General features: G+C 32.4%; 3 protein-coding genes across 5 annotated transcripts; 2 read left to right on the top strand and 1 right to left on the bottom strand.

The window, feature by feature from the left end:
* The first annotated feature begins 448 nt into the window (after positions 1-448).
* Positions 449-9,679, top strand: PRP39 (Tetratricopeptide repeat (TPR)-like superfamily protein). 3 transcript variants are annotated; one of them, XM_020364766.3, is made up of 14 exons: positions 449-606; positions 927-1,404; positions 2,172-2,278; positions 3,096-3,319; positions 3,940-4,107; positions 4,235-4,598; positions 5,084-5,227; positions 6,381-6,533; positions 6,620-6,736; positions 7,129-7,209; positions 7,339-7,494; positions 8,235-8,531; positions 9,155-9,268; positions 9,408-9,679. In XM_020364766.3, the coding sequence occupies exons 2-14, from the start codon at positions 948-950 to the stop codon at positions 9,501-9,503; spliced, it is 2,478 nt and encodes an 825-aa protein (XP_020220355.1). In that variant the 5' UTR covers positions 449-606; positions 927-947; the 3' UTR covers positions 9,504-9,679. The 3 variants fall into 3 exon arrangements, with proteins under 3 accessions (XP_020220355.1, XP_020220354.1, XP_020220356.1); XM_020364765.3 differs by having other exon boundaries at positions 2,169-2,278; XM_020364767.3 differs by lacking the exons at positions 449-606; positions 927-1,404; positions 2,172-2,278; positions 3,096-3,319 and adding an exon at positions 3,430-3,786.
* Positions 9,680-14,665: 4,986 nt separating this feature from the next.
* Positions 14,666-21,695, top strand: LOC109803559 (Nuclear transport factor 2 (NTF2) family protein with RNA binding (RRM-RBD-RNP motifs) domain-containing protein). The gene is made up of 9 exons (XM_020365184.3): positions 14,666-14,846; positions 14,924-15,058; positions 15,735-16,041; positions 16,473-16,735; positions 17,525-17,723; positions 18,144-18,265; positions 18,353-18,418; positions 19,397-19,478; positions 21,104-21,695. Exons 1-9 carry the CDS (start codon positions 14,808-14,810, stop codon positions 21,247-21,249), a joined length of 1,359 nt encoding a protein of 452 aa, XP_020220773.1. The 5' UTR covers positions 14,666-14,807; the 3' UTR covers positions 21,250-21,695.
* A 1,488-nt stretch (positions 21,696-23,183) lies between these two features.
* On the bottom strand, positions 23,184-25,296 carry LOC109804031 (uncharacterized). Its single transcript, XM_020365770.3, has 4 exons — positions 25,138-25,296; positions 24,149-24,981; positions 23,679-23,851; positions 23,184-23,546 (listed from the first exon to the last, which is right to left on the bottom strand). The coding sequence occupies exons 2-4, from the start codon at positions 24,920-24,922 to the stop codon at positions 23,423-23,425; spliced, it is 1,071 nt and encodes a 356-aa protein (XP_020221359.1). The 5' UTR covers positions 24,923-24,981; positions 25,138-25,296; the 3' UTR covers positions 23,184-23,422.
* Positions 25,297-26,125: the final 829 nt, after the last annotated feature.

The following is a 26,125-nucleotide window of genomic DNA, read 5'->3' as shown; positions in this document are numbered from 1 at the left end:
GTACAATGCGGGTCTATTGGTGTAAGTTCATGATAGGTATATTTTCATGAACTTAAAACACAATAAAGTTTATCATTAAATTTTTTTAAAAATTGGTCAATAAGTGATTTTTTTTTCCTGAGCTCGAGGTTTTAGACTTTAACTCTGTTGGGTGCATTGTTAAAAAAAAAAAAAAATGAACGAAATGGGCTGACCAAACAAAATTATTGGAAGCCCAACAAATGCCTCGATGCATCCCGCTGATTGCCTGAGTAAGCAGTGTAGTGTATGTGTTGTTATCGAGCGATGACGCCACTTGTCGCGGTCACTAGGGTTAATAAAATAAGCCCATTGTTGCATCAGCATCGTTCAAAACGGACGGCTCAGATCGCAGCATTATCCATGACGAACGGCATCACATCTAACAGGACCATCATGCGCCATGGAGCCGCCAACTCCCACTGTTCCGCTATATAAAAGCAGCACCTCACGTTTGCATTGCCCTACTTCGCAATTTCCAATTCTCGATTTACCACCAAAAACTGCCACTCCAGGTTTCAATTTCGTCTCCACAACGAAGAAAGCCCCATTCTCTTCTCTTCCACAAAACCGTTTCTCTCCCGCGAGGTACTTGGGATTTTTTCCACTATCGGTTAGGGTTTAGTGTTTGAAACCCTAGGGATTTTAGTTGATTATAAAATATCTCTCAATATATGCTTTTGTTTTTCTAAATGTTGTATTATGATGACGCCAGCATTAGATTCTCTGGTGCTTATGATATCACATTTCGAATATTGTTACGGTGATTTGATAGTTTAATCAATATTAATCGTGCTCTGTTAGCGCTTAGGAAATCAGGGATCTACTTTTCGATTGAGGTTTTGCGTTCAACGGCCTGGCAAATTTGTTAATCTTTTATTTTTTTGTTCTGATTTTTTTGGATGAAGGTAAAGAGCTTCTATTCAGGCATGGGCGATAGTGAATTAGTGGCTACCGGAGCATCTGCTGCTGAGGCATATGCTTCGGCTGGTTATGCTGAGGCTGGTTCGAATCCTGTTCCTGAGGCAGGTGCTGCCGTTGATCAATCTGCTGGAGAAGCTGCACAAGGCGCTTCAGCTTATGGATTTGGTTATTCTAATGCTGGTGATGCAAATGCATACGCCGGGGATCCAAATTCTGTTCTACAACAAGCGCAATTCAATGCAACTGGTGATTCCAAGCAACCTGACGGAGTGACCGATGCTAATGAGGCCTCCACTGGGCTTGGAAGCACACCTGCTGAGTCTGCTGTGGTTTCCGACTTCAATTCATCTGTAAATGGCGGTGTTGTTGGTGCAGTGGCAAATGCTTCCGAACTTGAAAACGGGACTCCCTTGGAGACTGTTGATGGGGCAGCTGATGAGAAACAATTGGCAGATGGCTACGGTATATTTTTTTCTGTTACCTATTCATGTTCTGAATGCTGTTATCCCGTTTTATCGGTTATTTTGTAATTTGTACAAAAAATTCAGTAGTAAGTGTTAAGGTTAGGGGTAGAACTTGTCGGTTAATAATCAAGTGTCATGACCTAAGGATTTTGTGGTTTATTAACTAGCAAATATCTAATGCAGACTGTGCAGCTATTTGATTTTCCAATTCAAGTTGCATATCAGTGTTATTAATTCGTATTTTTTTCATCACTGTTCATATAAGAGAAAAAGCAGTGTTTTACACGCACTGGAAGTGGAGTTTAATGCAGTAAACAAGTGGTCCAGTTTACACGTGTCTATCAACAGAATAGTTTATAGCTAGTGAACATCAGGACTAATAGAGTAGATGTATAACACTACTGTGGTATTTTGATTCACTTTAATTTCAAGTGGCTTGATAACTTATAGTTTGAAATGGTTCTCAATCATTTATAAGATGAATAACCTTATTTTGTGTATAAATATGTTTCTGCATTTGAAAGATGATCTAATTTTTATGGAGACAATTCTGCCACTATTCTTTCCACCAATAATTGTAAAGAATAAAATTGATGCCGGAACTTTTCTGTTGAAGGATGTCTTTTATATTACTATCCAATGTTTAACTTATATGAATATTTCAATAAATCGGTTTTTGTAGTGCTTTTGCTATTATTCACGAACATGCTGTTATTCATCCAAATTATGACGTTCACCCATTCATTTTTTTCTTACCATTAGCAGCTGCCTTATCTGCTGAAGAAGATCGATTGTGGAATATTGTAAGAGCTAATTCTTTAGATTTCACCGCTTGGACTGCCTTGATTGAAGAGACAGAGAAGGTAGCAGAGGTATGTTATGTTGAATTGGATTTTTGGACTCGAATTACATGCTGGGATGCACATCAATTTACGTATTTCACCTTTGATGCTTACCGGAAGTTTTTGCCTTGTCTATTTTATAGCTGTTGTTAATTTCAGAGTTCTTTGATGCAGTGTTGTTCATGAATATGTTTTGTTTGTTGTAGCTGTAGCCATCATTGCATATAGGGATGGGATTGCTCTTCTTTTTGTTGGGTATAGAATTGGGTGGGTCGATTCTTACTGTTGTGTATTTAGTGTCTGGTTATTATGCGAGGTTGTCTTCAGCCAAATACTTATGATATTTTTCTTTTTGAGATTTCTGAGATATTTTTGTTACTTGGTATTGGTAACATTTAGGATGAATCAGTATATGATAAGGTTTGATGTAAGTAAATGGCTGTTTCACAGAACTTTTAGATTTGTTACATATGAATGGCATAATATGCATGCTATTATGCTATAATGTTAAATTTGTTTCTCTGTTTCTTTTGTAATCTTAATTAAAACTTAAAAGTGACTGTTATATACAAAGTTTTGTGGGCGCTTTCTTTGGTTTGTGATTTTTGCAATGGACAATCCAACATTCAAGTTTTGCAATTTACAAGATGCATTTTAGAATGTTCTTTTAGTTGTTGTACCAAGTGACCTCCTTTTCCCCCTCTTTTGTCCACCTCATTTTGTGAATGTTTTATATTATTGCAATTATAGGTTCAGTCGATGACTTACTGTTATGTATTTTATCATTACTGTCTGTGTATTGTTTTTTGGATTATTATGAAACTCATTAATGATTTCTCTGTTGAAGGACAATATTTTGAAGATTCGAAGAGTATATGATGCTTTTCTAGCAGAATTTCCCTTGTGCTATGGTTATTGGAAGAAATATGCTGACCATGAGGCTCGTCTTGGTGATAAAGTTGTTGAAGTGTATGAACGTGCTGTTCAAGGGGTTACATATTCAGTGGACATGTGGTTGCATTATTGCATATTTGCTATAAGCACTTATGGGGATCCAGACACTGTTCGTAGGTAATGGAAGTTTAGCTGCTCGTCATCCTTTTTATTTATTTTTTTTGCGTTGGTAGATTTTGATTTTATTTTCCATTCACTAGGCCCAGCTGTTTCTCGCCTGCTTTCTAACATAATTTCAGAATGCGTGCAACAGTGATATCTCCCTTGTATGGCGGAAAAGCTTTGATGGAATTACATGACAGAATGTTTTCCATTCTGATGTTTAAATCCTTGGTTTTGAGTCCCACTATTTGTGGTAGTTTTTAAATTTTAGGGTCATTTTCTCCAATATACTTCCATTTGATTTCAAAGTCCATAGTTCTCTAGTATTTTTTCCTTGTTGGAGTGGTAGCTCTCTTTATCTTTGACACTCTGAGGTGCATCAATTTGCAAATTGCTGCTGAGAAGATCTCGTCTGGTTAAGGGCTAAGATGGCCTCTATGACTGCTCCATTTCTCAGACATAGTATGATTTATTGCAGGAAGGTAAATGCAGCGTTTGGATGTCTTACATGATGTTACGAGTGATTTGTTTGTTCTCCTTGAACACTAGTGCTGCTGTCTCCCATATATGGATGTGCATCAGTAAAAAGACGCTTCAAGTCACACATTAACCAGAACTGTGTTCATATGTTTCAGGCTTTTTGAACGAGGATTAGCTTATGTTGGGACAGATTATCTATCTTTTCCCCTCTGGGATAAATACATTGAATATGAGTACATGCAGCAAGACTGGGCTCGCCTTGCCATGATCTACACCAGAATATTGGAGAATCCAAATCAGCAATTAGATCGGTATTTTAGCAGGTGATTATTTGTTTCAAAGTTATTACCCTCCATTTTTTTTGGAAAAAATATTCTGTTGTTTTTATTTAGCAGATACTCTCACTTTTTGGCGGTTAATATTACTTCCTTGGTGGTAATGGTGTTGCAGCTTCAAAGAATTAGCTGGAAATCGACCTTTGTCAGAATTACGAACTGCTGATGAAGCTGCTGCAGTGACAGGTGTTGCTTCAGAGGCTACTGGCCAAACTATTGAGGGGGAGGTTCATCCTGATGGTGCAGAGCGTTCTCCTAAATCTGTAAGTGCTGGCTTAACAGAAGCAGAAGAGTTGGAGAAGTATATCGCCATTAGAGAAGAGATGTATAAGAAAGCTAAAGAGTTCGATTCTAAGATCATTGGTTTTGAAACAGCTATCAGGAGGCCCTACTTTCATGTACGGCCCCTCAATGTCGGAGAGCTTGAGAATTGGCATAACTATCTGGACTTTATAGAAAGGGAAGGTGACCTTAGCAAGGTAACAGATGGTTTCTTATAAGAGTGCATTATGTTCCTAGTGTTTTCCTGTTATAGACTGACTTACAATAAGTAATATCTGTTGTATCATATGTTTTATTGGCTAATCCGTTGGATGAAGCAACTTTTTAATCGGGAAATTGAACTGAGACTAAAGCATGGACCTTCAATTTGGTTTCTTGAGGCTAAGTACTTCAAACCCTAATTTGTCAGTGGACATTCTAGGTTCCTCATGTGTTTGTAAAAGTTTATTCTTTTTAAAGTGCGAATGTTATGCATGCAGGTGTGTTCTTATCTTCCTAATCATCTGTCGCAGGCAAGGAGGGTCCCTCCTTTCATTATTTGAGGGGCCTCTCTGTCCCGCTAAGGAGTATATCTTGATGCTTTGTATTTTCCTTCTGTGTTTTATATTATTGATATTGATTTTGCTCGTGTCTATACCATCGGTGACAATTTTTACGACATTGTCTTTTGTGTGTGATTTAGATTGTCAAGTTGTATGAGAGATGTGTCATTGCATGTGCCAATTATCCCGAGTATTGGATACGCTATGTTTTATGCACGGAAGCCAGTGGAAGCATGGATCTTGCAAATAATGTTCTTGCTCGAGCAACCCAAGTCTTTGTTAAGGTAATTTCATCTAAATGTCAGTCATACAGCTGTATTTATTGTTGCATTCGTCTCTCACGTTTTTAATAGTTGAAGCAACAAGGCAATATGTCTAACGGACTCTGGTACCTGATCACTTCTTGTTGATGTTGGTTTTTACATGAATTAAATGGTTGACTCTGACTGGCATAATAGTTCTTGGAACTTGAACTTGTGTGATGATATACTCAAAGTCATGCATGTGTGTCTCATTCAAGCAAAAGTAGTAGGTTATATTTGATGCTTCAGAATAAGGGCTTTTATTGATATCTGTATTTATTTGCTCTAACTCCTAAACAAGTAGATGATGGTTGCAACCTGTTCCAGAAGGAGTTGTATACTGATGGTAGGTTTCTTTGTTTATGATTCACAAGTAAAGAAGCCTCTGTGACTTCTAGTACTGGCTGTCCCTTCTAACCATTTTGTCAAAAATGATGACATTTTATTAGTATATATTTTGATTGTAGAAAAGTGTTATTTTAATGCTGTATATTGTTTTTTCATTTTCTACATTGTGCTGTTGAAGATACATTGTGGTCAAATTGTGGTCATATAAAAGTTTACCTGTCTTCTCATTCCCCTTGAGGGATTGTCTGAGGATAGAAAGGTGAATCTTTCATATATATCTTTGTTGGAAACCAATTATAGGTGAAGGCTTATTATTGGTGTTTTTGTATTTATATCCCTTAAGATGAAAGAGTCCCTTGGGCTTGAAGCATTGATTTATAAAATGTATGGGCCCTTTTTGTCCTTATCTTGTAATTGGACTTATTTATTAAGAATGGGGATGGTATAAATGAGTTCCTGACACTTGTTCTTAGTGGCTTTTTTACTTTGTTGAAAATTGGGTTTTTATAACTCAACTTGTTAGGTCATATGCAGATGCCCCATACATTGTTTTTTATATATCCAACATGCGTGTTTTAGCCTGTTAGTTAGTGATGTTTATGTGTTCCATTTCTAGGTCTTTTCTCTTGATTTAAAAAATGTAATGTACAGTAGTATTATAGTCATAAACAAAATTAGCTGTTGTCAAATTGTACATATTACACTCAACTCATACTTATTGCGCTGGATAAGAATTTCCTTTGATTTTTCTGCAATTAAGTCATTTTGTTTGTTTGTTATAATGCAGAGACAACCAGAGATACATCTTTTTTGTGCTCGGTTCAAGGAGCAGAACGGAGATATAGCTGGTGCTAGAGCTGCATATCAACTTGTGCATTCTGAAACCTCCCCTGGTCTTCTTGAAGCAATTATCAGGCATGCAAATATGGAGCACCGACTGGTATGCTGGCTTGTGAAAGCTTTTTTAGATTGTGACTTAATTTTAGTTTGATTTGTTTATAGTTTTTCCATTCATTAATATTACAGGGAAAATTGGAGGATGCCTTCTCATTGTATGAACAGGCCATTGCTATTGAAAAGGGGAAAGAACATTCACAGACATTGCCAATGTTATTTGCTCAGTATTCTCGATTTGTTTATTTGGTATGTTTCATAACATATTTGCATGCAAATACTCGTATCTTTTTGTTCTTATTTAAGGCTTGGCATTGGTTGGTTGGAGCTGCATTCTCTCGTGTTTTTAATTATTCCCTTTGTTTGCTAAGGTGTGAACTATAGGTAATTTCATTAATTAAAGTTAACTTCTTTCTTTAATCTGTCTGCATTTGTTATACGAAAATGGTTGTTGTGCTTTATATACTTCTCATTTATGACAAAAAATAAAGCATCCAAATTATTCTATGTAAAGAATTACAAATTCAAATTTAATACAACTATTCTCTAATTCTTAAAAAAAAAAATTCTAGTTTCATAGCTCAATTATATGGAAATGATTGTCATGTTCCTTAAATCCTTCTATCTCATTTTGTCATTAGGCTTCTGGGAATGCAGAAAGGGCAAGACAGATTCTAGTTGACGGGCTTGAAAATGTTTTGTTGTCAAAGCCACTACTTGAGGTCTGTTCTCACTTTTACTTTTCATGGGCCACTAAATTCACTTCTATTATGTAGTTGGAGATTCTTCTCTTCGTATTTTTAAGTGTTCCCCATATCTAATGAAATTCTTTAATATGATGTTACATGCAGGCTTTATTGCATTTTGAGGCTATGCAACCCTTGCCAAAGCGAGTTGATATTGACTTTCTGGAGTCATGTGTTGTCAAATTTATAATGCCTAACTCAGAGAGCCCTGGTGTAGCAAGTGCAACTGATCGTGAGGAACTTTCTAGTATTTTTCTGGAGGTAAGTCCCTGTCAGAAGGATGTCCTAGAATGTGCTTTTAATGAGTTAACTCGAGGAAGAAAATGCTGTATGTTTATCTTTTACCTTTTTGACGTGTTTGTGTGTGCTTATTAATAATTGATCAATGAAAATTTAAGTGCTTGTTTGGTGGCTAGGATATGACAGGATAATTATCTTATCCTATTATAATCTCGTTGTTGTGCCAACAAGATATGATAGTCTTATCATCTCTTAACTTGTGTTGTTAGTCTAGTGTATGTTTTATTCCAAGGGGTAGGTGGGTTAAGAAACAATAAGATATGATAAGTTCTCCTTCCTCTCTGCATTATGGCATATATTATGCTATATTATTATATAAAATATTAAAAAAATATAACAAATATAATACTACTTTTGATCCTAATTATATGTAAAAAAATTTGGATTTTTCTTAAGTTCTAATTATAAGCAACAATCATTAGTTTTTAAAGTAACTTGTTGAATTTCTTTTATACGCTTTATTTATTGCTAAATCTATTTCCTATGCATTCACATAGTTACATTAAATATAATAACTATTTAAAGTAAATTGTACATTTGAATTACAACTTGAATTTATGATAGAATTAATTAAAGTAACCATATTAATTACTTTTCTTGATCTTGATGATTTGAAAAAAGGCATGCCTGCTTTTTTTTTTCCTTTTGAATTATAACTTGCAAGTATTATTAATTTTGTTAACTTTCTATGAATTTTCCAGTTTTTAAATCTCTTTGGAGATGTTCAATCTATCAAGAGGGCTGAGGATAGACATGCCAAATTATTTTTGCCACACAGAAGCATGTCAGAGTTGAAAAAACGTCATGCTGAGGATTTCTTAGCTTCAGACAAAACAAAAGTGCCTAGAACTTATTCTGTTCAATCACCTGCCCAATCTGTGATGGGTACATATCCAAATGCGCAGAACCAATGGACTAATTATGGAGTACAACCTCAAACTTGGCCTCCAGTTACACAAGCACAAGGACAACAATGGACTGCTGGCTACACCCCGCAGGTAGGGTAACTTTTCCTCTTATTTGAAAGCATGTTGTGTTAATTAGGTTTGATTGTATCCCACTTACCTTGTAGATTTTTTTTTTATGCTAGTTTGTCTGGCAAAGAGGGTAAAGTTATCCACTTTTGTTTGTTATACTTGTTAATCTGAAATTTTGCAATATTAACTGCTTGTGTTATTAGAAATGGCGTGGACATTTAAGATGTGACAACTGTGTCCATTAAGCCGCAGCATTATTGCAAAACAGCATATTGGTATTGTTGAAGTAGAATTTTTGTATCTTAAATGATGCTGCAATTTAACATGCGTTGTATTGTACCTGTATAAGATTGCTTTATGAATGCATTTATGCTATGCTCGATATTTTTCATGCAGTGAAATATATATCTATATTCTGGAGTTAACATTTGTTTACTCGTGTTCTGCATCATTGTGTTTGTGCACCTATTAAATCATTAATATAAGCATCGAGTTAGGTGTTATTTTTAATTCATTGTTTAATGGCTCTTTACGTGAACTTTTTTATTTTATTTTATTTTATTCATTTTGTGGTCAATTGTGTTGTCATTTTATCCTTCTGTTTTAGCTGCTTCGTTTTAACTGTTTCATTCTGATTTATACAGGCTTCCTACGGTGCTTACGCTGGATATGCGGGTAACTATGCAAATTCTCAACTACCTACATCAGTTCCACAAAGTACTGCATACGGAGCCTATCCTCCTGCATATCCTGCACAGGTTTAAATGCACGAACTCTTGTTTCGACGTCATTTCTCAGTTGATCTGAATTTTGTCTAACATTGTCATTTTCTGATTTATATGTCTTATGATAAACATAGTATCGTGAAACTCAATTGTTTTGTCTGAATAATTTCAGCCGGCAGTACCTCAACAAAATTATGCACAACCTGTTGCAGCCCCTGCACAGCAACCTGCTGCGGTTCCTCAAGCTTATTACGGCAGTTATTACTGAGCTGACAAAATGAGATAGCCTCTTTTTTTTTTGTGTCCTGTATTTTTCCCCGATATTATAGGTAATTTAATATGTAGGGAATCTGGAGCATAGGTGTAGTGTAAACTTGGTTATACTATTTGAGATAGAAAATCATTTTGACTAATTCGCAATTGTATTTTAGTTATTTTGCTGTACATTTTTTTTCTCTGGTTAGTGCGGAACGGTAACACTTTGGTTTCTCAATATTACATTCGTTTAATCGCACGTTCAAAAGGAGTTCGAAAAATATGTGCTGGTTTCGTATAAGTATAGACGATAAATTTCAGCTAATGCGCTGAAAATCAGTAACTGTAAGGGAATTAAATAAAAGTTTATAATTTTTGTTGGAATAGAATACTTATAAGTGTGCTTACAAGCATTTATCACTTGCTTAATTATTTGAATAACATGTTTAAATTCTCTGTTTGGAGTAACTTTTGATTTTTTATCAAAATTATTCATGAAATAGTGCTAAAATTATACACTGAAACGTTTTAGCACACGAAAGGTAAAAATAAAATCCTTAGTAAAAAACTAGGATTTTTGAAAGTAGTTGGAATCAAAATTTTCATAAAGAATAAATAGAACACGTACGATAGAACCCATGTATTTCAATGGAACAAAATTTGAACAGTCCAATTGTCGATCTGAAGGGAAAGAGTGTTGGATTGCATTGTATTTTGTGTTGATGGTGATAATTACTGAGAATTGACACAGGAGAAAGCGCAAACAGATAAAAATAAATGAATTATGAAAGTATGCCGATCTTTCATTAGTGAAACCTGGTTTGTTGATCTAATGCAGGAAGGTGGTTTTTAGTTACCAGGTTTCAAAATTTTAAACTTTACAATCATTTCTTAGTTTTTAAGTATCAGTCTTTCTTATTGTTCTTCTAGTTTTCAATTCCAAAAATAAATTCTTTTTGCATGTTATTTATGCCATTAAATTTAATTTGGATTGTTTGTGAATGTGTTCTATTAATAATTGTGACAATGTTGAAAGGAGTAACTATGTCATTAGCGATAATTGTGATGATGATGTTAATGATAATAATTCTAGTAGAAATTATAATAATAGTTATAATAATAATAATAATGATAATAATAATAATTGATATGAAAATAATCATTGTGAGTTATAGCTCGTAGTATTCAAAACAAATCTTTAAGTTTGAGTTATCATGAAGTTTTTTTCTTCTTATTTGCATAAAACAGGAGTCATTTGCTTTGAGTGGAATAAAACTATTATGGGCATCAAAAGAGACATCTTGTAAATCCTAAATCCATTAACTTTTTAATCTTAATTAATACAATGTATTTTTTTTATATTTATAAAGTATTTTATAATTTGAAGGCTAAATTGTACTTGTAATTTTTTTTTATCAATTTATAATATTAGTCTCTATTTTAAAAATAGAAATATTTAATCCATTTATTTTTAAAATACTGAATTTAAATTTTATCATTAATTTAATATTTGTTAATCGTTAAATTTAACATTTTTTATTTAATTTTCTCATCTTTTAATTATTAAATTTTAATATTATTTAATGATCTGTTATTATATAAGTAACGTGATATTTAATGATATGAAATATAAAAAAATTATATATATTTTAATGAGTAATTAATATATATTTTATTAATAAATTTTTTATAAAACAAGAAGATTTGATGGAGATAATTTTTTTAAAAAAGGACTAAAAGCAAAAAAAAAAAATCTAATTTATAGGGACGGAAAAGATATACTGTACAACTCAATAACTTATTATAATTTTCTTTGTATTCTTTTCGCTTAATTTACTTTCATTAACAATATGACACATTATTATTATTATTTATTATTACCAGTACAACAACAATAACATTAAAAGTTAAGTTCTTGTGCACATTATACAAACTTCCACTATTAGAGTCACTATAATGATTAAGAAAAATATAGCAATTTTGTTTTATTTCTTATCATGAAACTTTGTATTAACGTCATTTTTTTATTAAATATAAATATTTTTTTCAAGGAAATAATTTATTAAAAAACATAGTATATTCCATATTTCAAAATAATACTTTATATAAATAAAAAAAAGTTGAGCGATTGTGATATTTGAGATTAAAAATAAAAATATTTTTTCAAGCCCCTTAATTTCTTAACAAATATAGCATATTTCATCTTTTAAAGGACAATTTTTTTTTTTACACGAAGGACTAATTTCTTACACAAATAATAATCTTGAATTATCATATTACCATAAACAATAGAGACGTTAGAATTTTAAAAAAAAAATTGTATCGATAAATATGTATTTGGAAAATTTAATGTACAACGATGCATAATATGATAAACACTTAAATATGTTTTTTTTAATTATATATAAGATGAATGACTTTTAATTTTACTCTGAGTATTTTGTTTTTTTTATATTTTTAATTATAAATATTATTTTTTATCTTTATAAAATATTTTTTCATCATTGTAAAATGATTAAATTTTTGTTTTGGATCATGTAAGAATATTTTCTTTCATTTTCTTTCCTTTAAAATCTAAAATCATACTTTTTATCCTAAAGATGATTTTTAGATATAGAAAAAATATTTATTTTAAAAATTTATGAAATTTTTTTAGAAATATCATACACTAATATAATATTAATAATAGTTGTGGATAACATTTCAAACAGTAACTTAATCTTTTAATGAATAAGTCAGGAATAAACATAATTATATAATTATGATGACTAAAAGTAATAATTTAAAATTTAAAATTATAAAAATATTTTTTTTTATAGGAATCAAATTTTAAATTTGCTTATTTTATACGACTAAAAATATAATTAAAATTATGATAAATTATAACACAAGAAAACATGATAATGTAATCAGACACAAATTGTCCATGTTTTTATTAGTAAGATAATTATTAATTTTCTTTTTATGTTAACCTCTTTGAGTTGAGGTGCAAAATCTTAGATGGACCTTACTCTTAATGTTGGTTATTGAGATTTATTTGTAGTTTATAAGGAATAATATAAACTATTATAAGAGGATAGTACTTTTATAATTGGTTTGGTTTTCATTTTTAAACAAATCGTTCTATTTTTTTTTTATTATCAAAATATCTAAATTACGTATCTTTTTATGTATCAAAATTTCACTAATTACATAACAGTTTATTTTAATTAATTTTTATTTATTTTTTCATTTTATCCTTTACAATGAATAACTAGGGATCATCATATTTTTTTTTACATAGAAACACTTTTTTTATATATAAAATATATAGAGTAATAAAGTATCTCAATTCCACTAATAATAAATAAAAGAAATATATTATTTCAATCTTAAAATCATATTTTAAGTGTTTTTTCGTATACCATCTTCTCCTAGTGCATTTAAATCTAGAGAGGAACAAATGTAAGACGCATTCAGATGAATCAATTATAAGAAAATTTTGAAATATCCTTCTTCAAACTGATCTCCCAAGGATCTTCTAGCATTTTTCTTTGTGATGTATATAACTACTTCTCAATTTAGTAATAAAGTTGTCATTTATCCTAAGAAACAAATAGAATACATTCAAATAAACCAATTATAAGAGATTTTCAAAAGTTTGAATATCAAACTAACTCATCTTCTAAAATTCTTTTCAAATAGAACACATTCAAATAAACCAATATACTTTCAAAAGATAAAGTATCAAACTAACTCCTCTTCTAAAAGTCGTCTGAGGTACCTATCTCTCCATGATGCATGTAAAATGTAGGGGTGGGCAAAACGAACTGAACTAAACTGAACTTATAAAAACTGTACTGAACTAAACTAAACATTAGTTCAGACAAACTGAACTGAACTATTCTTTTGTGTCATTGAACTGAACTGAACTGTACTATAAAAACTTGAACTGAACTACAATTTAAACTGCACTAAACTGTTATGATATTTTGAATTGAACAATTTTGACTCGTTGATCTATCAAAATAGGACACATTTGCCAACTTTACTTTATTTTCTATTTTATTTAAATTTTTCAAAGGAAAAAATATAAAATTAAGTCAAACAAACGCAGTAAATTTTAAGCCTAAAAATAAGTAGTTCAACATAGCTCAATTGATCCGTTAAGTTCTACAAAATTGATACAATTTTTTTTCAGATCACTTTTTTTTTTAAGTTTTGGTTATTAGACTATCGAGCTAATCCATTAAGACATAATATGTTAAACACGTTTAATTTTTATTCTTTTATAAAAATAATTCAATTTTTATAGTTCAGTTTTTATAGTTTAGTACAGTTCAACTTTATAACAGTTCAGTTCAGTTCAGTTTTTTTTAAACAGTTCAGTTCAGTATTTTTACAAACAGTTCAGTTTTTTATAGTACAGTTCACCACCAGTTCAGTTCAATTCAGTTCAGTTTAGTTTTTTTTGCCTACCCCTAGTAAAATGTTTATTAATCTCTACCATCTTAAAAATTAATAAAATATATATTTAAATTAATTAATCATATAAATCGTTAGAATCGACTTAATAGTAAAAAAAAAGTTAAAATAATATATAAAATTTTAAGTTCAAATTTATAAAAAAATAAATAATAAATAAATTTAAATATATTTTAATTTTTATAAAATAAGTAAATTTCGATTTTGATCTTGCAAAATTTTTTTCCTTATTTTTCATCTTTTTAAAACTATAAAACATTAAAACAAATTTTATTTTGTTCCTTATAATATATTTTTTTAAAAGTATCACATGTAGATAAAGTATTACACACAAGTACAACTACAATAATCACATAATCTTCTCATGAACACGTAAATAATTTAAAATGCTCCCATAATAATAAAAATCAAAATAATAATTTTAAATTCCAGTAGGATGAAAAATAATAGTATTTTTTAGAGAGAAATCAAAATTAAACTAGGTTGTTTTAAAAAAATTAGAAACATGGAGAAATGGAGGGTTGAGTGTGAAGTGTGAAGTGTTGTGTGGGCTTAAAGTAAATCTAGGCCGTGGATTAGAGTGACTTGAAAAGGATCTGACCCATTGACAGTGGAGAAAGTTTATCTGAATAGATACCCAATCCGAGGGCTACGGTTTCGTGCCGCAACCCGCAAGCCTCCCTCGGCGATAGATTGATTATAAAGAATCACACACCACTCCACTCACTCTTTCGTTCCTCCATTTTTTAACATTCCATTCCCTCTCCGATCTCTCTCTCTCTCTCTCTCTCTCTAGATTTAGGGTTTTCGCCTCGATCTGCCGCGCCTCCTCCGACTACCGCTGCATGTTCTCATGGCGTCTTCCTATTCCGCTTCCGTCAGTGCCGCCCAGGTATTCCTTATTCTTCTCCTCCTTTTGCCTTTTGCTTTTTGGATCCGTCTCTTTCTGCTGAATGCTGCTTCTTTCAGGTTGGTTCCTACTTCGTTGGACAGTACTACCAGGTCCTCCGCCAGCAGCCCAATCTCGTTCACCAGTTCTACTCTGATTCCAGCAGCATGATTCGCGTTGACGGAGATTCCGTTGAATCTGCGCACGATGTGGTGGTATGCCTGCTCTCTCCTGCCTTTCCTTTCGTTTCATGGACTAAACTCATGTTTCCTATGTGTAAGCTCGGGATTGTTTCATCACGTGTATATGGTTTTGGAGAATTCTAGTGTTGTTTTTTTTTTTTTTTTTTCTCTCCTTTTGTGGTGGTTGTGGCAAGTGGTAAAGAATTTTGCTGGTAACATTCTATTCCGTGGAGGCTATGGCTAGGCACTGTTAAATACATGTTAATTTTTAGGTTGGTTTACTTTTAGATGTTTTGGCTGGTGCTATTGGTCTCTGATTGGTTAGGTTTGTGCTGATTCTATTAGTTTTGATGCTCTCGGGTGGTGCTTGATCGACCTTTCATCTTTTGTTTAGAAAGTTTATTTTTGTTTTTTGCTGGAGCTGTTTCCGAGAAAGAAGACATATTTTGTTTTTATTTTCTGTTTTTGTTTTCAAATAGTTGTATCGGAAATAATGGAAACAGAAATGAATAAAAGAATTGTTTTTGTTGTTTACCGTGCAAACGTTTGAGTTCAAGAAAGGGGAGAATTTTTTTGTAATTAGAAGTGCAAGCAGAAAATGTTTTGTCTAAGTAAACAGACATTTATTTTTCTGTGCTTCCTTATCTACCTTATTGGTTTTTGTAAAATGTTGGCTGATAGCTGACCAGGTTAGAGTTCTCTCATGCAGCAAATTCATTCAATCGTCTCTTTACTGAATTTCACTACAATTGAGATCAAGACAATCAATTCTCTTGACTCTTGGGATGGAGGTGTGCTTGTGATGGTCTCAGGTTTTGTGAAGATAAAGGATATTAGTGGGAGGCGGAAGTTTGTTCAAACCTTCTTTCTCGCTCCCCAAGAGAAGGGTTACTTCGTACTCAATGATATGTTCCATTTCATTGATGATGGAGTAACTTACCCAAATATGGTACCCGTGGCATCAGAAACGATCGACGCACAACCACATGTATCTGCTTCTCTTGCAGAACCACCAGGTAAATTAACTACCGAATTGTGTTTTCTAGTGATTTGTTTTCTTACTAGTTTAACTGCAAATATTTGAATTCAAGTCTTGTACTTTTTTCGATTCTGACAAATTTTTATGATTCTGTAATGTAGTCTTGTACTATAATCTAGTTTGGAGATTCATTAGATGCACAAATTATGAATTCCTATTTCATGATTTGCGCATCTAATTGCCTCCTATTTTATAAAATATTCTTAGTAGGGCATAGCTGCATAGTATAATCATATAATGGGATTCCTGGCGAGGGTTTTTTTACTGTAGTCTCATAGCCCTTCGTATTCACTCCAATGTAAAAATTAAATAACATGTATGTAAAGCATCAATTGAATAGTATGTGTGTACTGCATCAATTTTTATAGAAAAAAATTGTTTCCGAGTCCTGAGTCTCTGATTTTGCAGCTTCAGACTATGGTTTGGAGGAAGAAGCTAGAGAATATGTCAACTCAGTTCACATAGATGATGATCCAGTGGACAAGTATAGTCTTCCTGAGCACCAGCAGCAGCTAAAAGAAGATCTTGAAACTGAAATTGTTGTGGAGGAAACACCTGCACAGGAGGCATCTCCACCAATTCATAACGTTGCACACACTGTCCAAGAACCCCCTGTTGCTTTTGTGGAAGAGTCTTTGGAGGAGCTTCCTAAGAAAACTTATGCATCCATTGTATGTAATACTTTTGGTATATGTCTTTTTCTTTTCTTTAGCAGGCTACCTTTTTTTTAACTATGAACTATCCACAAACAGGATGCCACAACCATTTAAGTAACCAATATTCACTTTCTAGTCAAAGCACTATTTTAACTAGTCTTTTTTGTTTTCATAATCCTAATTTCCCGAAAATTTTGTTTTTTGACACTCGTTGAGCTATCCTAGAGATGTAGACTTTTGACTGGGCTACTAGCAGTCATTTTTCTGCTTTTTGGGGTTCGATTGTAGGAAGAAATATTTTGTATTCTCTTAGATTCTGGAAGAAAATATAAACAGGAAGGGAGGCAAAGATTAAGGTCCTCAAGAAATACACTTTTCTTAATTGTCAGAAGTTATTGCATTGGAAGTTCCACTTTCTTTATTGAGCCTCCCTTAAATGTAATATCAGACATGAAATATTGAAAGTTTTAATTTATTGTTCTTTGCACTGTCTGACTTCAACCTTAAAAAAGAAAAAAAAAAGTTGTTTGTGCATTCGATGTTTTGTCTTAATTTAATCACATTACAATTAACTTGCAGTTACAAGTTGCCAAAAGGGCAGCCAGTGTTGTCAGAAGTTATTGCATTGGAAGTTCCATTTTATTTACTTGAGCCTCCCTTAAATGTAATATCAGACATGAAATATTGAAAGTTTTAATTTTTCGTTCTTTGCTCTATGTCTGACTTCAACCTAAAAAAAAAGAAAAGTTGTTTGTGCATTCAATGTTTTTGTCTTAATTTAATCACGTTACAATTAACTTGCAGTTACGAGTTGCCAAAGGGCAGCCAGTGTTGTCAGCTGCTCCACAGCATGTTCCACAACAAGCTTTCAAAAGTGCTCCACCTCCTTCAGAGTTGAACCATGTAACACAGCCTGCTGTTCAGCAGTCAAGTTCTGCATCTATTTATGTTCCTGAGCCAGTGGCTGAGGGAGTTGAGGAAGGCTATGGACTAGAAGAAGAAGGTTTAGTTTATGTTCCTGATATTACAATCCTTTTCCTGGCATATTTGATGTCTGCATATTTTTGAATATTTTTGCCATTTATGGTATATAATGATGTGGGATAATTTTTTTACTCGATCATTCTTGGTGACGTATTGATTGTTGCATTTTTACCTATTATGCGTGAAAGTTGTCTATTTTTTTAGTTATTCTATCGTCAGAAAGTGGACAGAGGCATAAACCTTATGATCCAAAATATTTAGAAATGAAAATTTTAGCATTCTTTATGGTAAAATAGTTGCTTTTATTCTAGCATTTTGGAAATTGCATTTTTTGTTAGTGTTGAGTGATAAGCATCATTTAAGATTTGAGCTTAATCTTGTCTTTCAGAATTTTTGGAAATTAAAAACATCAAGTTGATTTCTGATCTTATTGATCCAGGTGAAGTAACATCTGTCTATGTGAGAAACCTGCCTGCTAATGTTACTGAGGCTGAGATTGACCAGGAATTTAAGAATTTTGGTAGAATCAAGCCGGATGGAATATTCATTAGGGTCCGAAAGGTAGCTCCTCTTATTGCGTTAAACTGAATGCTCATTTTTCCATCCGTGAAAATAGCAAAAAGCTAATGTAGAAGTTTATGCGTGCAGGAAATTGGTGTTTGCTATGCATTTGTGGAATTCGAAGACATTATTGGTGTTCAAAATGCGCTTGAGGTTTGTATTTTTTAGAAAAGAAATTATATTGTTTTTTCTTTTTAGACCTAATATTTATTTGATTATCTAATTATTTGGTAACTTATTAAACAGATAAACACACTTTAGATCTCTGGATCTTATTGTTGTTGATCTGCTTTATGTGACTCTGCTATCTGTTACAGAAAAATCTATAATATCAAACTTTGTATTTCTTAAAGAAAGTGCTTCTGTTTGGTCCTATATTTCATTTGATTTATTGTCATTATGTGATGATTTCATATGGCTATAAAGTTAATTAGATTAGTTTTGTTTAGTATTTCTAGATTTCGTGGTTCAATTCCATGGTTTATTTATTATGTTTAAGAAAAACCCTGATGTAGTGTGATTAGTAATGTGTAGTACAAATGATGTTGTCAAGTGTTAACATTTAATGCATTTTAAGTTTTTTTTTTTTTTTTTTTTTGCCAAAATAAATTATAGGTAAGTTGCACTCTCCTTCCCTAAGAGATGCTTAAATTATATCACTTTCTAATTTTAAAAATTACACTCCTCTCTTGAAAGATCTAATATGCTACATTCTAATTCATTTTAATGTAAATGAACAGTGTTCAACAACAATAAACAAGCCTTCCAAGTACATTTTTCTTTTTTCTATGACCTTCATTAGCTGCTTTAGAGGATGAAATGAAGTTTTAAACACCTGATACTGGCTTTGGATTTTGAAGTTCCACAGAATAAATCAGAGACACAAAAAGTCCTTAATAAGCTTGTTTATATTAAAATAAACTGAAGTATAACACATTCATTTCTCAGGAAAGAGGTGGTGTTTAAATTTAGAGCAGAGGGCAGTGTAGTGTAGTTTACCCAAAAAATGAATATCTAATGCTGCTTCACTCAATTCAACTGTCTTGTTATGCAGAGTGCCCACATTATCATTCTTATTTTTTAACGTGATACTTCGGTTCACATCTGTCTTATTTCTGTACTTCATTGTAGGCTTCTCCCATACAATTGGCTGGAAGACAAGTATACATAGAGGAGCGGAGGCCAAACAGTGGCAGTGCAGCACGGGGAGCAAGTAATTATCCACCTTTCACTTTTTATCTTTTTCAAAAGTTGAGCTTTTCAAGTTATGGGGCTTTTGCCTAATGAGTAAGAAACTTTTGGATGTGTTTGTTGCTGTAATTGCTAGTGTTGGAGTCCACCTAACAATTAAGAGCTAGTGATTAGAGTAAGGGCCTTATGGCTGTACATGCTAGGGCACCGATTGTTGTGACAGCACATGGTATTTTATACTGAAATGCCCTTGTATTTAGGTAAAGTAATAAGTTCTAAATGCATGGCATACTAGTGCTTGGAGGAGATATGGGGATATTGTTTGGAAGACTCTGTTGTGGCTGGTGCTGTACAGTATAGAAATACTGCATTTTGGCCTTGCTATACATCTCCAGATCTTGATTTGATTGGGTGTGATGGTGATTGTAGTTTGGATCTTTGATGAAGGCTGGTGAAGAGCTGAAAGTTCATTATTATTTTCTGATGACACTGTATTGTGTCTTTGCTATACATTGTAGGATCTTAATGTGATAAGGTGTGATACTGATTATTCTTTAGGTCCTTGATTATGATATCTGGTGTGGAGATGAATTTCATTGTTAACTGTTTTTGTTATTGATAACAAAAGTTAGATGTGGGTATATTTTTATAGGGTTGTGAAACTGAAATTAGTGCTAGGAAATTTAAAAGATTAGCACTTAAGCGGCATTTATGTCATGCCTTGTTTTTGCTAGCAGTTGTTGTTGTATAATCTGAATGATTTATAAAGAAGAACAAGAAGTTGGTGAAGAAAATGTGTATATATATATATATATATTATGATGTAGATCAAAATGATATGGAAATACGTAGTTGCGAATTGCAATGATTTTATGGTTGTGGAGAATATAGCCTTGGGATAAAACTGTATGCAGAAACACATTTTTTGTGGAGGGCAACAATGTGTTTTGTTTCATTTGTTTTTTAATTTGATGAATTTGACGAATGAGGCTATAATAGTTTCATTGGAGGAATGATGGGTCCAACCTGGAATTGGATAGAAGACAATGTGGATATAATCACAAGGCATAAATTCTGCAAGTCCACATAAGCTCACTTCGATGTGAAAGTTTTATTTAACTACAATCTTGGTTTGCACAAGCTTATATGTAATGTGCTTTTTCCCCCTTGCCGTAGACAAAATATTATGACTTCAGAATAGCACTTATATGGATAGTTGTACATATTTGGATTGAATACTTGCAGTAGTATCCAAAATTCAATGTTGTACCTATAGTTTTTATTTAAGTGAGCTTCCAAGGTAGATAATCCAAATAGACCGTAGAATTATTTTGAGCTTGTTGGATTTTTAGTTTGTACGTGTTTCACTCGTGCTTTTGTGCAAGACAATAGCATACCTCATCATTCTTTGTACTTGTACTGCTTGTTTCCTTTTTTTTTTTTTTAATACAAGCTTGTTTCCTTTGATTAATGAAACTTATTATGTAGTGTGCATAGATAAATTGATTTGGTAGTGGTATTTGTGTATAATGGTTTGGTATTTTTAGTAGGTAGTTGTGAAGTGTTTTAGCTTTTTGTTTTCTGTTGAAAATAGTAAATGATTTTTGTAATATTGAAATCTATGTCCTTTTGTTTTTGGGTGTTCAGGAAGGGGAAGAGGAAGAGGTAATTATCAAACAGATGCTCCAAGAGGGCGTTTTGGTGCTAGGAGCATGGGAAGGGGAGGTAATCAGGATAGTTCAGACTACACCAGACTAAGAGGCGATGGTTATTTTCAGCGTGGTTCACGATGAGCATATTGTGGCAAAAGCATGCACTGTGATACCACCGTTAAAGGGCTTATACAATTAGTGAAACCGGTGTTTGGTGTGGGTATTTACTACAGAACTTTTTCTTCTGTGGTTTCACATGAAGTAGTCTTGCGTTTTGGGTGCTTCTTTTTCAAGTAAAAGCCATTGAGACTTCATTAGTTTGTTTTGCAAGCATAGGCTAGTTGGTTCCCCTTGGATGTTATTTATTATGCCATTCAGGTGGGAAATTTTGGTTATTTGTGTTATCCCATGTTTGGATTGTGGGGGCCTTTCAATGAGAAAGGGTGTTGAAAGTTAAAGTGGTTTAGACATTAATAGAGGTTGTGCTTAGTTATCAGATATTGCTGTGCATTTGTGTGCCTCAGCTCGCTGCCTTTGATGTTTTGTTTTGATAGTACCATATGAATCTTATAATTTTTTTCTTCTAATATGGGGCATTGACATTAACATAACCAAATCTTAATCAGTTAATGATTGATTTTCTTTCAAAACACCTCCAATGATGAGAATGATTTACTGGATTGGTATATTATTTAAACTTGTAACTCCCAGTCGTTACAAATGAACCTTGTTGAAGTTCAGTACACGGTATTTAGTTTATATCCTTCATGGACATGATATTCGATATAATCCTATGCTGCGTTTGAACAACAGAAAATTATGTTATATCTAATATAATATAAGATTTAGTTATTTTAAAAGTAAGTTTATTTATATTTATTGTATTTAATAATTTATGTTTTATATTAAATTTTAATGATTAAATTTAAAATTTATTTGATATTTTATTTTATTAATTTAAATTAATAAATAATTATAGAAGTATTTTTTATTTGTAAATTTGAATTAATAAAATAAAATATTAAATATTTTTTAATTTATTAAAAAATTATAATATGTATTAATTTTAAATTTAATGATCAAATATTTAAAATTTGATATAAAATATGAATTATTAAGTAAAGTTTAAATTTAACAGTCATGTATTGTTATACAAATATCCAATAAAATTTACGAAATATTCAAGATTATCTATTGGATTTACGATTCATTTTTCTTTGCATTTTATATTTGTAGTATTTTGTAAGTAACACCTTGTTATAAATTGGAATCTTTTTACTCTAATTTTCTTGTTAGAGATTCTTAATACTTTTTTTCTTCTTCTAGAGACGCATTTTATTTGTATATCATTGATTTGATTTTCATGATTGCCTATTCATATCAATTTTAAAAAATTCTACACAATAATTTAAACAATGCTTTGCCAGTTCTGCACACGTAAGTCAATTTTTAATCGTTAATTTCGAAATACTATAGAGTATATTTATGAAAAAAAATTAATTATTGAAATTTTTGGATGTAATTTCTATATATTTAGGGCGTACGTCTTCTCTGTTGACTATTGCATTATTTGACTCAATAGCATGCATTTTTCCCTGTCATGGTTTTGATTCCGTCATCGATCTGCTAGTTGGAATCTGGTTGGGGTGTTTCTTCACATGCTAACAAAATATATTACCTATTCAACAACATTCAATCCCTCCCTCTCCCTTCTGTAATCAAAACCCTTTGATTAAATGACTTCTCCTGACTGTTCCACAGCCATCGAGGTGATGTGATCCATATCACATTATTGGTCCCCAATTTTTCCCTTGTTAAGAAACAGATTAGTCCTTCAAATTTCCGTTCAGATTGAGATCATCTATACAACATTTTCTTGGGCGTTGTGTTGTGCACCTTTCAAGCTGGCTGTTGGAACATGTTCTCATTACTTCCCACATTAATACCTCAATGTAAAGTTCCTAATAAGAAACCCAATTCCTTGTGTCAATGTCCTGTTACGTGTAATGTAATGGCGTATTATGTTGTTTCCTCTTAAGGGGTAGTGCCTTTGATGCAGCAAATCAACACATAAGTTCCAAATAAATCATGCTATCAATGAGTACACGGTGATTTATTATATCATTTGCGCACAAACTCGTAGCACCTTAGTGCTACAGCCTACAGAAACGCAAGATACAGATGAGTTTGTGATTTCAGTTAACACTAACAGAATGTGCTGCCTTCTCAACAGATCCTCTCTATAACATTGGCTCCCACACAAGAATTTCAATACATCACACCACACTCGCTTGTGCCTACGAACTTCACCAATTCAAGCACCTGCAGTAGCCATAGCTCCTTGATGAGAATGAGGCGGAAAACATTGTGGTTCATTGCTTCCATCCTCATCTTCCTCTGTGTCCCAAAGGAAACTAGCATACGCAGCATGTACATGGCTGTTATCATAAAACCATAACTATTGTCAGAAAGCATTCATTCTCAATAATATATATATGTAAGCTGACATTACTGCTTGCTCTAGAAAGTAACTAAATGTTATATTCGAAGCACATGCATGACATGCATACCTGTCTTCAGGAGAGACTTGCACTGCTCTTTCAAAATAGGTGGAGGCACGTTCTTGGTCATGGTGTAGCTCCCAAACTAGCTTCCCATATTGTGATAGAACATCTCCATCATTTGGGTCTGCTAGTATGGCACGGGAATAATACTCCTCTGCTCCTTCACGGTCTTGTTTGCACTGTCAAAAAACCAAAAGTCATCCACTAATAAAACCAAGTGTCGGTGATTGTAAAAAATTATAATGTGTTCAAGTTATTCTGAAAATAGATTTTTTTTTAATTATTTCTATCATCAACAGTTGATTTAAAGTTAGTTAAAATTACAAAATAATTCAACTGAAATCAACACTGTATGCATCTCTACTTTTTTTTTTTTTTTAAATTAACCAAACCCTTGTGAAAGTAGCTTAGTATGACCCAAACAATTGGCTATCACAATTAAGAGTTGTTTTGAAACAAAAAGAAATAGAACTTACCTGATACAGAAAATTTGCATAATTCCTGAGAAACAAGGGATTCCCAGGATTTTCCTTCACCATTTTCTTGTAATATTCTTCCACCCCATGCCTATCTCCATCATTTCCTCCAGAACCCATAGGATTATGATCACCACTTCCACCACCACCTCTGCACCCTCCTATGCCATCACCACAACACTCTACCCCAAGCCCCTTTGCAAGATACATTTCTTTATCACCACCAGCCTCTTCCTTGTCACCAAAACTCACCCTGCAAACCCCATCCTTCACTCCCACCTCTTCACTCAATATCACACCCTTCACCACACTGAAACCATCTTCACTCTCACTCTCCGTCTCTTCATCTTCCTCTTCTTCACGCAAACCATTGCGCTTAGTTGAGAAAGAAGGAATGGTCTCCAGCACCAAGCTCCTATGTCTCCCTGAAAACCTCTTGGGAGGGTCTGAATACTCCAACCTGTCTTCATTATTGCAAGAAGAGTAGACCAAGTCTTGCAAGTTCCCATCAGATTGGACTCTTCTAAACCCTTTGTTTTGCCTTTCAAGCTCACCAATTGAGGGAGAGATTGGAGAAGAACCACATGAGAAGGTAGAGAAAGAAAAGGACCCAGTTTGATGCAAAGACAGTTTGTGATAATGTTGAGGGACACTGGTAGGTGGAAAATGTTTAAGCCCATGACAAGTTTCTGAGTGAATATTGTTATTTGGACTATCTGTAAAGGAAGAGAGGAGGGAGCCAAGAACTGGTGTTGAAGAGCTTCTTAGCATCATGCTTTCTGATTCAAGATAGCTTCTGTGTGGCTGTCCCTTGCTCTTTGAGAAAAAAAGTTCTAAGAAAATAGGACAAAAAAACTGCAAATTACTTCTCCAAAAAAAGAACAAAACTAGAAAAGAGAGAAAAACATTGGGTTTTGAAACACAGAACAAATTGACATGGCTACAAGAAAAAGTAATGGTGCTGAGAGATTGAGAAAAATTTGTAATACCCCTTCTAGATGATGAAGAGACCTTGATGACTCTATAATCTATGAAACTCAGATGAACATTGGAAGGGAGAGATTTTTCTAGCAGCAGATAACAAATCAAAACATCTTAAAATAAAAAGGTGGATCATTTTATATAAAGGAGAGGACTTTGCATGTGAACATGAGTTGTTTAACCTTCTCTATCTAATATTTTAATTAAGGGAAAAAAAAGGTGGTTTATTTTTCACATTTAAAAAAAGGGGTTTATTTGGGTAGTGATTGTGTGGTAGATAGGGCATTTGGATCACATTTGATACCGTACGAATCAAGTTGCAGAGCAAAATATCAAGTTGGCTAGTTGTGTTTTGCCGTTTGGTGAAGGGAACGGTGCATATGGAAAGTACTTGGAAAAGGCCAACCTTGTTTCCCATGTAATAATTACGGGGAGAAAATTTAGGTATTTTTTCTTTTAATTAAATTATTAAAGTAGTTCTTAAATTATATATCACTTTTAATTTAATTTTTAATTTTAATAGCAAATTTAAAAATTTAAAAATCATAATTTATCATTCATTTAAGTCTTTTTATTAAATAAATTCTATTTTCTTAAGTAAAAATGTTTGTAGTACGGTAATGTCATGACATACATGTGACATATATTACATAGATATGTCACATGATATATATATATATATATATATATATATATATAATGTGACATATAATTATAATATGATATTATTTTAATTTTTGAAATTATAATATAATGTTACTTTAATTCTTAAAATTGTAATTTAATATTATTTTAATTCATGAAATTATAACTTATATCACTTTAGTTTCAAGATATTGTCATGATTTTATTTTAATTAATTAGTTATAACTTGAATATTTATATAATACATAAATAATTAAGTTCATATTATAAATACGATGATGTATTCAAATTATATTAAAAAAATATTAGAGGATTATTAAACTAGATAATTAAAAAAAATTAAAAGATAAT

Source organism: Cajanus cajan, chromosome 6, assembly GCF_000230855.2.
Source record: "Cajanus cajan strain Asha chromosome 6, NIPB_CcT2T_4, whole genome shotgun sequence".
Classification (NCBI taxonomy): Eukaryota; Viridiplantae; Streptophyta; class Magnoliopsida; order Fabales; family Fabaceae; genus Cajanus; species Cajanus cajan.
Note: the sequence above shows the minus strand (reverse complement) of the source record. Positions and strands in the feature narration are given on the sequence as shown.

Coding starts and splice junctions, on each gene's coding strand:
- LOC109803559 (XM_020365184.3), top strand. CDS start 14,808: ATGGCGTCTTCCTATTCCGCTTCCGTCAGTGCCGCCCAG. Junction 18,266..18,352: donor TATTCATTAGGGTCCGAAAG/GTAGCTCCTCTT, acceptor TTATGCGTGCAG/GAAATTGGTGTTTGCTATGC. Junction 18,419..19,396: donor GTGTTCAAAATGCGCTTGAG/GTTTGTATTTTT, acceptor ACTTCATTGTAG/GCTTCTCCCATACAATTGGC.
- PRP39 (XM_020364765.3), top strand. CDS start 948: ATGGGCGATAGTGAATTAGTGGCTACCGGAGCATCTGCTGCTGAGGCA. Junction 7,495..8,234: donor TTTCTAGTATTTTTCTGGAG/GTAAGTCCCTGT, acceptor TGAATTTTCCAG/TTTTTAAATCTCTTTGGAGA. Junction 9,269..9,407: donor CTCCTGCATATCCTGCACAG/GTTTAAATGCAC, acceptor GAATAATTTCAG/CCGGCAGTACCTCAACAAAA.
- LOC109804031 (XM_020365770.3), bottom strand. CDS start 24,922: ATGATGCTAAGAAGCTCTTCAACACCAGTTCTTGGCTCCCTCCTCTCT. Junction 23,852..24,148: donor ATGCAAATTTTCTGTATCAG/GTAAGTTCTATT, acceptor GTTTTTTGACAG/TGCAAACAAGACCGTGAAGG. Junction 23,547..23,678: donor CAAGTCTCTCCTGAAGACAG/GTATGCATGTCA, acceptor TTATGATAACAG/CCATGTACATGCTGCGTATG.